The sequence below is a fragment of the Sinohyriopsis cumingii genome, chromosome 10 (assembly GCF_028554795.1).
Source record: "Sinohyriopsis cumingii isolate HCF-2022 chromosome 10, ASM2855479v2, whole genome shotgun sequence".
Lineage (NCBI taxonomy): Eukaryota > Metazoa > Mollusca > Bivalvia > Unionida > Unionidae > Sinohyriopsis > Sinohyriopsis cumingii.
Window position 1 is genome coordinate 78,535,226 of NC_142970.1, and position 14,430 is coordinate 78,549,655.

Sequence of the window (14,430 nt, forward strand, 5' to 3'; positions counted from 1 at the left end):
GAAAGAACATATTCTCCACAAAACAAGGGTATTGTTCTTGAATTAACAATACTATGTTTTGCAGTATGATTCGAACGTCAAAGGTCAGATTTTCTCTTCGTCTTTATTATGTTTGATATTTATATTTCCGGAGCTACTTGCTGAAAAAATAATTAGGTCGAAAAACATATTGATATTCCCATCAAGTCAAAACAATAGGGCAATATAAATTCTGTGAAATATGGTTCGAATGTAAAAACCTAAAACGAGTAGAAGACTGCCTTTGAGGGATCGGCTGTGAAGATATTCTGCAGGGAAGATAAGGTTGTATAGATTTTATTAGCAAATTACCATGGATATTGCTTGCAATGGATATTTCCTTTTAATTCCGTTTTATAACTTATATTATGGTGATCTGATGAACAATTGTGATGCAGCCTGTGACATGTACAATGTCACTGACAAAGCAATTACTATTTGTTCTCATGCATGCTTACAACAATGTGTTTGGTGATCTTTGTCCTAATCTATGGAAACAGCTTGAGGTTACATCAAGGTGTATTTGACTTGCTTAAACGGACCACAAGTACTTTATAGGCAAATACAAATTAAATGCAAATACAACAATTTAATATTTAATCTCATTCAGGTTTTTAAAAAAAGCAGCTCAAGCCTCCCACACGTCTTTTGAGAATGATTGTGGAGTTTCATGTACTCCAGTTTGTAAATTAAGATCCATTTACATTAAAAGTAATAAAGTACATGTATTAGCTCTTGTTTGTATAGGATACCTACGTGTACCTCTATTTACGACTGAGAAACTAGAAATAAAACATGTTCTATAAATTATATTTAGAAGCAAAGTATCCAGCTATTGCTCCAAATTAGTAAGTACTAAATTTGAAACTAAATCAAACTTGCGTGTGTATTATTGTATTCGATTAATAGTGATGGCTTAGCAATCTAATAAATATTATTCTAATAGTTTCCAAGTGTTCGCTGTGTCATTTTGTTGTATCGCTCTGTATATATATATATATATATATATATATATATATATATATATATATATATATATATATATATATATATATATATATACGCTTTATGGTTATATAATCGAAAGATGCCACAAAACCACTTCCCGCACTCTCTCACTTCCCGCACTCTCTCACTTTGTCATTGAAAAGACTATTACGGGAACGATAGGAACACCAAAAAGTGTGAAAAATTGAAATCGGGTTGCTTTCTTGTTGAGTGTGAGCGACGAGGGCAGACAGGAAATATCAAGAAATGAACACTTTCGTCGATATCCCAGTGACCTCATTCGCTCACACCACACTCAATACGTCTAAAGGCGTGATTCGCTGTCGTGACTTGGCTGAAGTAAGCGACACGGATATCATTGAAGGAATGACAAACCAAGGTGTCACTGCAGTCCGTAGAATACGTATTAAACGTAATAACAATCTGCAGGACACCAACACCTTCAACAAATGAACTGTACCCAAAGTGGTCAAAGTTGGCTTTTTGCAAGTGAAGGTCGAGATCAACATCCCAATCCCCCTTCGGTGATATAAGTGTCAGAAATACGGCCATCACGAAGACCGTTGCTCAAAATGCCAAATATGTGGCCTATGCGGAGACAATTCTCATCAGGAATCTGATTGTAGAGCAACTCTTCATTGTGTCAACTGTGGAAAGGAACACCACGCCAATTCCAAGGATTGTGTTACCTGGAAACAGGAAAAGGAAATACAGAGGGTAAAATATAACCTAACATACCCTATCCACAAGCCAGAAAACTCGTTCAGGCCAAAACAGCCCACCCTGGCCCAATCCGAAAACAACAAAGGACGCTCAAACACAAACAGACAAACCCGATTCAACACCAAGCTCTAACACCCCCATTACCAAGCACAGAAAAACACGGTATCTACTCAAACTACTTTCAGTAATACCCAACCACCGAAAATACCAAAGAATCAAAACAAATCTCATGCAAACAGGCAATAAAAGAGGTCAGATGACCCCATCAAACTCTATAACAGGTTTGGAGACATTGAGAACATGCATGAAGAAGACACTGCTCCATGCGCTCAAGGTAGCTCCAGACCTACAAACAAAAAATTCACCCCCGTACTTCCTACAGAGAAAGTACCACACAGATCGCCTCCACGAAAGATCTAACCTAGCTTCACAATCTTCAAATTAAACATACAATGAAGAACACCATCATACAATGAAACTGTCCGGGATTTAAAGCCAACTACCATGATATTCTTCTGCTTTTAAACGAACATAATCATGCAGTACTATGCCTTCGGAAACTTTCTTGAACGACACAGATCACATCACACTTTAAAACTAATCCCTATTTAACACCTACTCCCAAAACGTTGACAGGACCTCATGAGGAGTTTCTGTTATTGTGAACAACAGAGCCCTCATAGCGTCATCCATTTAAACACAGATTTACAAGTCATTGCTGTAAGCGTCACTCTAGATTGAGTGATTACGTTTTGTTCTATTTGCTTACCACCAAACACTAACCTAGTACGAAATGAATTAGTCAATCTTGTTCAACAACTTTCCGCGCCATTTCTTTTACTCGTGGATTTTAATGCCCGTAACATTTTATGGGCATCACATCATATAAATTACAGAGGTCACAAAGTTGAAGTCTTCATTTTTTAGACACGATCTGTGTCTATATAACACCAAAACACCAATATATTTGCACCCAGTAACGGGTACATACACGTGCATCAATTTGACAATTTGTTCTCCTTTGCTGCTTTTGGACTCTGAATGGAAGGTTGCTGATGACCTTCACAGCAGTGAACACTTTCCAATCTCCCTTGTAAATATTAACTCTACAATTGATGACGCAATTCCACAATGTAATTTAAAAAAAGGCCGACTGCGCGAAGTTTGAAACACTCTGTAAAACTAGGCTGAATGAGGATACAGTTTTCAAGGCTAATTACCCTATTCAGCATTTTACTTCTATTTTAACCGAGATTGCAGAGGAATCCATTCCTACGTCCTCGCCGAACTGTAAAAGAACCCTAAAACCTTGGGTCACTAAGGAATGTAAGGAAGACATTAGACAAGGGCGAGAAGATTTGAAGAAAAAAATTTAACAAACGTCCAACGCCCGAAAACTTAAATACATATCGTATTCTCCTGGCCAAAGCAACAAGGGTCAGGCAACATACTACATCATGCTTTAATTATGCATTTTATATGGGAGAGAACACGCATTTTGATCAGCTTGGTTTACAATGTGAAGTGAGGTCATCGGTTCAAACCTCAGACGAGTCGTACCAAATACTTATAAAAATGACACTAGCAGCTGCCTCACTAGGCGCTCAGCGTTAAGAGGTTATTGTTAGTACTAGTCGAGCTGGTTTCACGATCATGTGACTGGGTGGGACATGACGCCATGTGTCGGCGGCATTTTTCTCCAGAACTGCCATTTACAGGATGGAATTGGGACATGTCAGTCATCACGTGCTATTGTGGTTGTTTATATCCAGTCTCTAACATTATGTAGATCAGCATTCATACCCTACATGTTGATGTCTTGATTTAAATCACCATGGAGTTTATGGATGTCCATAGCATCTTGTCTATTAAAGACAATATACAGGTATTGCACGTTTTTGGTTTTTTTCCTTCAGTTTTGTATTCCCTGGAGATGTAATTTCTCTGTATAAAGGCTCTGTATCTCTGTATAAAGGCTCTGTATCAAGATCGTATTGCTTGTTGATAATAAACCTTTCGATGCATACTTTTTGTAATCATATAACGTACCTTGTCGATCTATTTATCACTACGGTGATGTTGTACTGCAAAATCCACAATCAATCAACCATCATTTGGGTTATTTGGAGAAATAATAGTTGCAGTTAATTTGTAATTATATATAAAAAAAACACATGAAAAAACTTTAACTTGTCGAAAATGCCTGTCCACCTCACCCCACCTGAAACGTAGTTATGAGACAGATTATGAAGTTACCATGTTTTTGATAAATATGAAGAAATCATGGACAAATGTTTCTTTTTATCTTCAATTTTTTGATTATATATCATCTTCATCATGCATTTTGAACAAATGTACGAATATGTCTTCAGTCTTCTCCACTTTGATGATGAAAGTAATCTTCCGACTTGACCCTTTTATAACACTACTCATTATAATGCTTGTTTGGATATTACACGCTAGGATCATAGCTTCTAAGTGTACCATTTATTTTATATATTACTGGATGGATATATCATGATTTAGATATTGAACAGTCTAACATTGGACACCAATGACAGCATTATAAAGGGGTTTCTGTTATATTATCTACTTTGTTCCACTTGCAATAAAGTATTAAATTATAAGTAAACACTCGCATCACATTTTACTTGCTATTTTTATAGACTGTAAACTTTTTTGCTGAAAACTTCATTGAATAGCGCTGGATGTGCAACCTATGGCCTGGTTTTATCCAGTCATTTGCATCACAGGTTGAGGCTTTAATAAGTTTTATCTAGTCATTTGCATCACAGGGTGTGGCTTTAATAATTCATTATCCAGCCTGCACCCTAGTGGACGCTGTACTTGCCTGATTTAAGGTGGCATTTTATTAGAATTGCCCAAAAATATAAAAACTGAGAATTTTTCCACTTAGCCACTCTTGCTATAAAATTGTTATGACATGACTGGATAGTTTCATATTTTGAATTTAGAGCACATGAGTCTAATGAACACAAGTCTTGTGCTGACAAATTAACACAAAAAGTAAATCTGTTCTTTGGTTTACATTTACTTTGAGCTTTGAGAGTTAGGCTTGAAAATGGTTTGGATTTTTTATTGACTGCATTTAGCATTTAGACAAGCACAGAAGCTCTAACTCATAACATGGCCATGAATGTCACCTCCCACAATATAACATTTGAATGAAAATTCAAGCATTAAATAGTGGCATCCACCCACCCAGCCAAAAAACACAACAACAGCAACAAAAATTAGTTCTCTGAAAGAGAAGACAATAAAAAACCATTTTCTATCACTGATTAATTCCTTGAACGGCTTATTCAGTTTGTTCTTGTAATGCTTGTTCCTGAAGTGGGATTGAATCTCCCTCTGTAGCTGGCTTAATCTGACTTTCTTTCTTGTCTTTTCTTTCGTTTTTATTATTTCGTCTCTTAGAACACCAATAACATATAAAAATAGCAATAAGAATTATGGGGTCCACAAAAGCTAGAATAACAATACCAACTATAAATTTGCTACATCTTTGACCATGGCTACTGGACACAACAGTTGTTGTTCCCCTGCGCTGTCTCTTACATACTAGTCCTCTCATTTCCAGACTGACAAATCCAAGCATGCAGCCTTTCCCACCCAGCCAAAACACACAACAACAAAATACATTAGTTTTCTGGAAAAGAGACAATAAAATACTATTTTATATCAGAGTAGTTCTTTGAATAGCTTCAGTTTACTCTTGTTATGTTTGTTCCTGAAGTGGGGCTGAATCATCCCCCGTACCTGGCTAATCTTGAATTTCTGTTTTGATTTCTTTTTACAACATTGCCTGTTACTGGTTATGCATATTATAAGTAAGATGACAAGTAAGATACAAGGACTACAGCTTTAACTAGTATGTACAATTGTGGTAGATCCTGGTTACTGGACACAGCAGTTGTTGTTCCACTGAGCTTTTGCTTACATTCTAGGTCTCTACTTTCCAAGCTGATACAGTCTAGTCCTCCCATTCCCAGGCAGACATATCCAAGCATGCAGCTTTTCCCTTTGCACAAGTAATACCGCAAAATTGTTTCATTTACACTAAGAATTTGAAAGACTTTTTGATTCATTTGTAATTCAGTATCAGGAATTGACCAATTGGCTGATTGATTTACCCGCAGATCAAAAACTTTGCCCTCAAATTTATTTACAAACCAGTCTGGTAGGCTTTTCTCACGGGTAGATATATATATGTCTTGTGTTTCTAAGTATCCTGGAATAGTCATTAGTAGGCCATCATTGCACACAATTCTTTTGTCAATATTTTTTTCATAACCTTCATCACAGCTATAATTAAGTGTCTGTCCATGGGGAATTTTGTTTTTAGACAAAATGTGTCCATTCTTTAGGTCCAATGGCACTCGACAGCTACACAGACAGGCAAACATTTCTCCTGCCCAGTTTCCAGTGTTGTTAAGCAGATAACTACCATTTTGTGACTTTGGATCAAACACTCTGGCATCGTCAATGCATGTAACTTTTGCTGTTCTGTTACTAATGTCATCTCTGATACTAACTGTACCACATGTGTCATTTACAAGGCCTGTTCCTGTGACAGCTGTAACACACTTCAGAAATATCCCATAAATGATGAAAGTCCTTGAGATCATCATTGTGAATGATTTCTGTAAATATAAAAGAAAGAGAATAATTGAGACAGTTGTTTTGACTGGTGTTTTAAAACACAGCAACACATGATGGTTATATAAAGATAAGGCAATTAGAACAAGTGCCTCGCCGGGGGCACAGGGTGACCACGGCAGCTGACCCTGGATTATCCAATATTTGGATGTGCATTACCTACATCCATCTGGTTGCAAGTCTAGCACAATAACAATACTGACCCATCTTTAGATGGCTATAAGAAATTTAAAATTTGAAATTAATTATCTTGATATACTGATGTTGCCTTGCAAATGGCATGTGAAGACTATCACTTGTACCTATAATTGTGGAGTCCATTTATATGTGAAGAAAAAAAAAACACAAAAATCCTACAGACATATAAATCAACATTTTAGGAAGAGTACCTCTCTGTGAAGTGTTTAAAATTGAAGTGCAGGGTTATCTGTACCCACCACACCCCAAAAAAGTGAGTGTATAATAAATCAAAGTTTTATGACTTATAGTCAAAGGAAACAAAAATGGAGGATCCAGTAAGTTGGACTCTCAATACTGAGAACTGAGGAAGGATGTTTTATCATTATTAAAATTATTCTTGTTCAAATTAAGGTTTTTGCCTAATCTATATATGAATCTGCATCAAAGCTAGATCAGTAATGTTGATCAATAAATCAGTTGGAATATGATTTGGGGATCAAACCTGGATCAATGTTTATCAATAAATCAGCTGGTATATGATTTGGACTTGAATCAGTGATGCTATGATTAGAGCATCAAAGCTGGATCACTGTTTGTCAATATATCAGTTGGCATATGATCTGGACTTGAATCAATGTTGTTGATTAATAAATCATTTCATTTGCTATTGCAATCATGCGGTATCAAGTTAAAGCGTAAGTATTGGTAACACCATTCCAATGGCTACCCAGTGATGAATGCCATTAGCACAGAGTAGGTACTTTTCCATTAACATTTGTGTGTAATTTAGATTCTTAACGTAGCTTTAACAACTTTAGTCATATTGCTATGCTGTATGCAGTGTGGCTGTTTATAGTGATGTCTAACCCGGGGGCATCATGCTACAGACATGCAGCATCATGTCCCAACCAGTCACATTATCCTGACATCAGGCGCACCAGTTCTGACACTAACTACAAATGCTGGGTGCCAAGCAAGGCAGATGATATTGCTATTTTGGTAAGTTTTTGGTATGACTCTGCTAGGGTTTTAATCCGTAACCTGCCTCCGAGGCAGACAATCAAACAACATAGGCCACCGGAAAGGTCCCTAACTGACATAAAATGATATATCCACTCCATCAAGAAAAAAAGCATCCAGATGAAATAAAAGCCAAACATGATGAAATGGAAACCAAACATTCAAACTGGAAAACTTGTTCATAAATATCCGGAGAAAATTGGGATTGAAATATTAATTGATACAGTTACCAGGAAGATATGAAAACTAACCACGTTTCATGTCTCTATCTCGATGACATCAGAGCAGAAGTACACAAGAGGGGAATAAATTGACCCTGACCTTGATTATTATGACTGTGATACTTGAGATGCCACCACAAAAACAAGTGCACCATGGTTGATCCCTAAACCTCAAGAAGAACTTTAACTCATTCGGCCCCTACCCCGCCTGTAGGCATGATGAGGCTCTATCCTATTTTCGAGCTCTGTAGCATCAAGGTCATTTGGGATATACCAAAGTGGGTGGTATTACAAAAAAGCAGACAGACATAGCTCTACAATGATACTAAATAATCTGGAAGTTGTAGTTGCTCAAAAAAATATGGAGGTATAAACCTCATTTTGTTTACCCGTTTTTTTTTCACCCTAAATTCCCTCGTGGTCGGAATGCGATTTTGGGTCCGGATTTTAGACCTTTTGGCAGAAGATTAAGGCAGACTGGTCCGAACTGCACACTGACAGATGAACCTTTGCAAAAACTAGGATAAGGTTGGCATTTTGAATAAAAAGTGGTCTCCATACGAAAAGAATGGGTCCATTAAGCAAAAAAAAAAAAGAAAGAAAGAGACCTCCAACTTTTACCCGTCTGCTCATGCTCAAGCAAAGTAACAAAAGGAAAACTATGTTACTAATACAGATGGACATTAGTCTCATGGAAAATCTGTTGAAAGCCGATCTATTATGGTGTATTCAGAAATAGCTCCCAAAATGTCTTTCCTACTCGCATTTCAGGCGAAAACGGCAAAAACCTCCTTGGCCGAATGAGTTAAGATATATAGCAGAAACAAAAGCAACTTGTAACTTTGACATTGGAGAAAGGACCCCAAATAAAGACTTCAAGACATCGGCAAGTATCTATATACAAACGTAGCAAATTTAATTCATTTATCTTAAACAGCTCACAAATGGGTTAAAAATGCTGATGAAACCCACAATTCTGGCCTATCACCTTGACCTTAAAGATAGAACCCCCATGACCTAATCATGAAAATAGGACCCTCAGTGTGACATGTGACACACCTGATGACGATGGTGTATGAAGTACATAAAGTTACGTATCTTAATCTGAAACTGCTCTTAAATTGGAAAGTGTGATGGAAAGTTTAACATACAGACTCATGACCATGAACTTGAAGGCATGCTTCCCCAAGCGTGGTAAATGAGAAATTTCTGATGTTAATATATTCATTAAAACCAGTCTTGTGAAACCACTGCTATGACAGACCACTTCTATCAAAGACCACCTGTCTTGAGAGACCATGTTTTACTTGCACAAATTTAATGGTTATATAGTGGTATGACCTGTAATGAGAGACCACCTGTTTTGAGAGACCATTATTTTTTGGCAGACGGGGTGTTCTTTCATCTACACACAGACTCGCAAGAGACATGAAACAACGAGGAGTGCGATCATGTACTTATCATAGATTTTTTCGATATAAGGGTGACATATGGACTCCTGATTGAATGGAGGAGAAATATATTCCAAGGATCATCATTTGGGATGAGATATTTATAGTATCTAAAGATATATTTAAAACGTTTCTCAATTGTTTGTTATTGAAAAATACAGCTGAGATCATGTGCGGCGATCATGGTCAACCACCACCGTTTGTTGGGCTATCTCCCCATGGGTGGCTAAAGTATTTTGTGGATTATTACCAGGAGATAACTGATGATCATAGATCTCTTGATGTAGAATTAAGGGAGTTAAAAAAATTAATCAGACTACAACCGAATAAGATTCAGTGTGAAATAATGCGTAAAATGATTTCATAAACTTCTATGAACAACTTTCTGCAAACGTGGAGACCAAATGATTTAAAAGTGGCAAGTAGAAAGCTAGTTCGTGATACACTTCAACAGCGGTTGTTTTAGTTGCATAAAGAAAGGTTTTCAGATATACGTGTACGATTGTGTTATAGACCAGCTGATACACAACGACAGAATATCGAAGTTGATAGACCAAGACAGACTGAGAAAAAGAATCTCGTATTAAATGATGTTGTCGTAGTTGATGTCAATGTTGTTGAGGATGCGCTGAGCGGGAATAAATCCCGTTGGACACTGGCATACGCAATGGCAATTCACTCATCTCAGGGGTTAACCATCTCTGATACGCGAGTTTGGTTCATCGATGATCGTGTCGAATGGTCAAACTTAGTTTATCTCGCAGTGAATCGAGTCAGAAAAATATCTCAGCTGTGGAGAATTGTCATGGACGCTACATAAACCCTCGAATAATGATATAGTAAGAAAAAACTAACTGGTTATAAACAATGTGACAAGAAAAGAACAACGCCTTGTGCAAGCTGTAATTGTATAATGTTGTGGCGATATTCAATAATGATCCAAGACAATTTACCGTGGATAGAAACGATAGTAGTCTTGGACATACACGCGAAAATGTGATGCTGACAAGTCTTGAATGTAATCGACGTAACGGCGCTAATTAAGTGATCGCGGTGGTAATTGTGTTTCTTCAGGAATTACTTGCAATTGTTCATGTGAAAATCTACGCTGAGGAGCAGTTGAATCTAAGCGATAGATTGCGGGTCTACCCGTAACCACATAACCCATACGCTGACAAATCACATCTTTGTACGGGCATATGTTTTTTTTTTTTGTGATCGCGCTAATAGGTCTTATGTTGGTTGTTCGAGTAATTACATTATTTAATGCAACTATCACACTTGGTAACCTTGCAACACGTTCGCGAGATCTTTTGTTTTGAGTTATCTCCTTCGCGTATTGATATCCAAATAACCGCTCAGCAAGTGTTCGATTAAATCGCTCAATTGCCTGATCACGATGAATTGTAGTATGTCCTCGTCGTCGTATCTTAACGCGTTCTGCTTCATCGGCGATGATACTGTACCTTGAAATTCTCTGCCAGGATCAACTTGTAGCAGCTGTGGCCATCGTAGACCACCACGTTGATAAATTCGTTCAAATGCAGAAGCTACTTCAGTTGCTGTCTTTGTTGATAGCGGCTCTGCTTCCTTGTATCTATTTGCAACATCAACGACAGTTAGCGCGCATTTGTATGTTAAGTGACGTCTTCAAATTTTAATAGTATCCTGTGGTAAAAATAAAATATCAGCCTCATGAACTTCATTTGGCACGCCAACATCACAATATGCATGCTGAATGCTTTAGGCGGTGGTAGTTAAATTTGCCATATTGCCTGTCGTGCTAACCTCTTTCATCAGCAACATGTTCGACACCTGATCCTTCAGCGAGTTAAATAATCGCTGCTCTACCCCTCCAGTATCCTCTTGGGTTATAAAAATCGACTCCATTCTAATAACAATCGGTTGATTAATCACCGGCTCCTAATATAAGCATACCCTTCACCGCAGAACTCACCAACCAATTACTAATGATTCTTTGAAAGATTTATTTTTTATGGAATTTAGCGCATGAATTAAGTTTACATCTGCAATATGCTTTATCAATAGCATTTACTGGATATTCACCTGGTTTTGGTTGTTCTTGGTTATCAAGCCTGATATTAAGTCGAGTACCAGGACGACAGTAATTATATACTTGAAGGTGTTTTTCTCCTGGGTATTTCGCCCATGGAGTTCCTGGTAACTTCGTTAACTGAGCGGCAATATAACCTCCTTTTTTTCTTAAAACTCCGCCTGTTGAAATAAACTTATTTTTTTTGGTACCACATCGTTCACACTTGCCTGTAATTGCTGATAGGTTATTTTTTGTTGTAATATTTGTTAGTCGACTTGTGGGATTACGCTTCATTCATTTTACACAATATAAATCAATATTATTTATTATATTTCGACATCATGGATGTAATTGATTTTTCGGCGACACGAAAGCAAGAGCCGGTCAAGCATCACGCTGCGCTACCAAATTATGTCCGAATGATTATAATAGGTCCATCTGGGTCTGGTTAAGCGCAACTGCTGCTTAATTTATTAATGAGTTGGTTCAAACGGGACAAGTTGTATTTAGTATCTCCGTCTGTAGATGATCAGCGATGCTACTATGTACTTAAAGACTTTAATGAAAACGCATAGTTGTTGGATGAAAACGGCGATGATGTTATTGAATTTATTACTGATATTGATGAATTTATTAATAATTTAGTTGTATACGACGATGTAATGCTGGATAAGCAATCGAATCCTGCTAGAATATTTTCACGCGGTAGACATAAAAACACAGATGTACTTTATGTAACTCAGCGGTATACACAAATACCAAAAGTGACCAGAGAAAACTGCAAAACATTAGCTGTATTTAACTGAGTTGATACACATACGATGCGAAATATTCATCAGACTTGGTGCAGCGCAGATATGGACATAATTAAGTTTAGAATTCTTTTAGTCAGGCTCAGTTATCCCCGCATGGATTAATAACAATAAATTTACATGACCCAAGGTCGAGATACCGAGTCGGTCTTGATATAATATTTTGATAGTAGCAGCGGGGAAGACGAAGCCTCATACTCGGCACCCAGGCACCGCGATCCCTTTTTGCGATCTTTTTGCGATTTTCAGGAAGGCTTTTTTTTTGCAATTCGAGGGTGAGTCAATTATAGTCTATTGCCCTCTCTGCTGCTAATGGAATCTCAAAGTACGAGTGAGCCTGACACAACAAATCCACAAGATTGCCAGCAAAGCGGATACTACACACGTTCTGTTCGGCTTGTTAAACCAAAAATAATAGTCAGTGTAAGAGCAGTCATTAGTGTAGCACAGTGTATGGTTTTGTTGATAAACAAAGACGGTGATTCAAGATAAGGACCAGCAGTGTACATTAAATAGCAATCAAACAAGCAACAGGATCTTTAAAAATGTATAATGCATTCTCAGTCTGTCTCAGAGATATATTCGTTGATCGTTGTAATCATTGCCTGATTTTGATATATTAGTTATATGAAACTGACCAATCAGAACCATCTTGGCGTCTGCCTCTTTGATACCACTCTGTGTTACGACCGTACAGTAGTCGTTAGTACATATTAAAGTTATTGATACTTTGAACACGGCGTCTCATCTTATGCCTTAACACAATAACACAACAATAATCAGGCCTGAATAAACTTTGGTTAACGACAATTAGTGTGAAATATTAAAAGAACAATTTATATTTAATTTAAAATGACTAAATGCGCATACATGATCCATGTGCCTTGTATTATAATAGATATCAAAACACGCTACACGGCGCAGTTATTTAGGCAGATATACAGTGACCCTTACTATACCTTGTATCAATTTCAGACCTGGAAACGTGTTGCTGCAGACGTATTCCTTGTGCTTGATTCTGGTCTGCCTGCAAATCGATAATTCTACAAACTCGTGTACAACCTCCTTGTAGCCGAGATTGAAGAAACACTGTTCATAACTTCCTTGTTTCCTTCAGTCCTACTAAACAAACAAAAGACGCGCGAGACAGAATTAGCAAGGCATGACGATGACGGAACATATACACTTGAAACTAATAATAGCAAAAACTAATTTACTTCTAATAAAAAAATTTTAAAACAATAAAAAGTATAAATGTTTGACTTGTCTCTGTCTTGATCGTTCTCTTTTTAAATCTATTCGCACTGAACATTGTAATGAATTTTGTTAACTTTAGATATTGAATTTTGTCAAAGCAATGGAATCTTCTCATGATTATTAACAAATATTTGATATAATTTAAATCATTTAAAATAGACGCAGAAAGTTCATCGTGAGTATATGCATGAAGATGGTGCAGTGATGATACATACTAAAAATACTGGAGAATATTTACTGCATGGTTTCGCGCGGCTCACCGCGAATCGATAATCTGCGAATAGCGAGGGTTTCCTTTAGAGCTCCTAGATTGGGTATAAAAATACGAAGGCGGCAATAGACATGGAGAATAAAAGTGGCTGATCCTATTTCTATGTGATGAACACAATTCTTAACCACACAATTAGTAATAGCGAGAGACCAAGTAAATAAAATATTTCAAAATATTCAGAATATTTATAAATGTACAGTGATGCTGAAAAAGATTTTTTTTTTAAAAAATCAAATATATTCTTATTGTTTCAACAGATATCGTATATTTCAAGCAGACAGAAAAATAGCATCACTTAGAGAGAAAAAAAAAACTAAACCGAAACAAATCACTTAGTTTTCTTTTATACGAAGGCTGCGCATCTTTTACCGAAAATATTGCCCATACAAATGGAAATTGCAAGATGTCCTCTTTGTAAGAATTGTGACATGCATTTCACTGAAAATACATCTCTCAGAATCGTAAAAGAGATTTCGATTAAAATAGGCATGGGCCGACTTTTACTAGAAAATCGTATGGTTGATTCAACAGAGTTGGAGACCACAAGAAAAATGATGAGACAGAGGAGGTGAACAGACCTTTTACTGAAATGTCATTTTTGAAAAATGAAACCTCATGCAAAAAATTTAAAACAAAATAAGGTCAATAACGTCAAACCGAAGTCACTAACTTACCAAGAGTTTCTCTAATTGGGTTACTTTTTTATATTGTTACTTTATTTTTGTCGTTCGTA

The 14,430-nt window shown here is 36.8% G+C and overlaps 1 protein-coding gene across 2 annotated transcripts; it reads right to left on the minus strand.

The window, feature by feature from the left end:
* Positions 1–598: 598 nt before the first annotated feature.
* Positions 599–13,315, minus strand: LOC149790446 (uncharacterized). Of its 2 annotated transcripts, none has more exons than XM_089972507.1 (2): positions 13,147–13,315; positions 599–6,413 (listed from the first exon to the last, which is right to left on the minus strand). In XM_089972507.1, the coding sequence occupies exon 2, from the start codon at positions 6,399–6,401 to the stop codon at positions 5,595–5,597; it is 807 nt and encodes a 268-aa protein (XP_089828633.1). In that variant the 5' UTR covers positions 6,402–6,413; positions 13,147–13,315; the 3' UTR covers positions 599–5,594. The 2 variants fall into 2 exon arrangements, with proteins under 2 accessions (XP_089828633.1, XP_089828632.1); XM_089972506.1 differs by having other exon boundaries at positions 13,129–13,314.
* Positions 13,316–14,430: the final 1,115 nt, after the last annotated feature.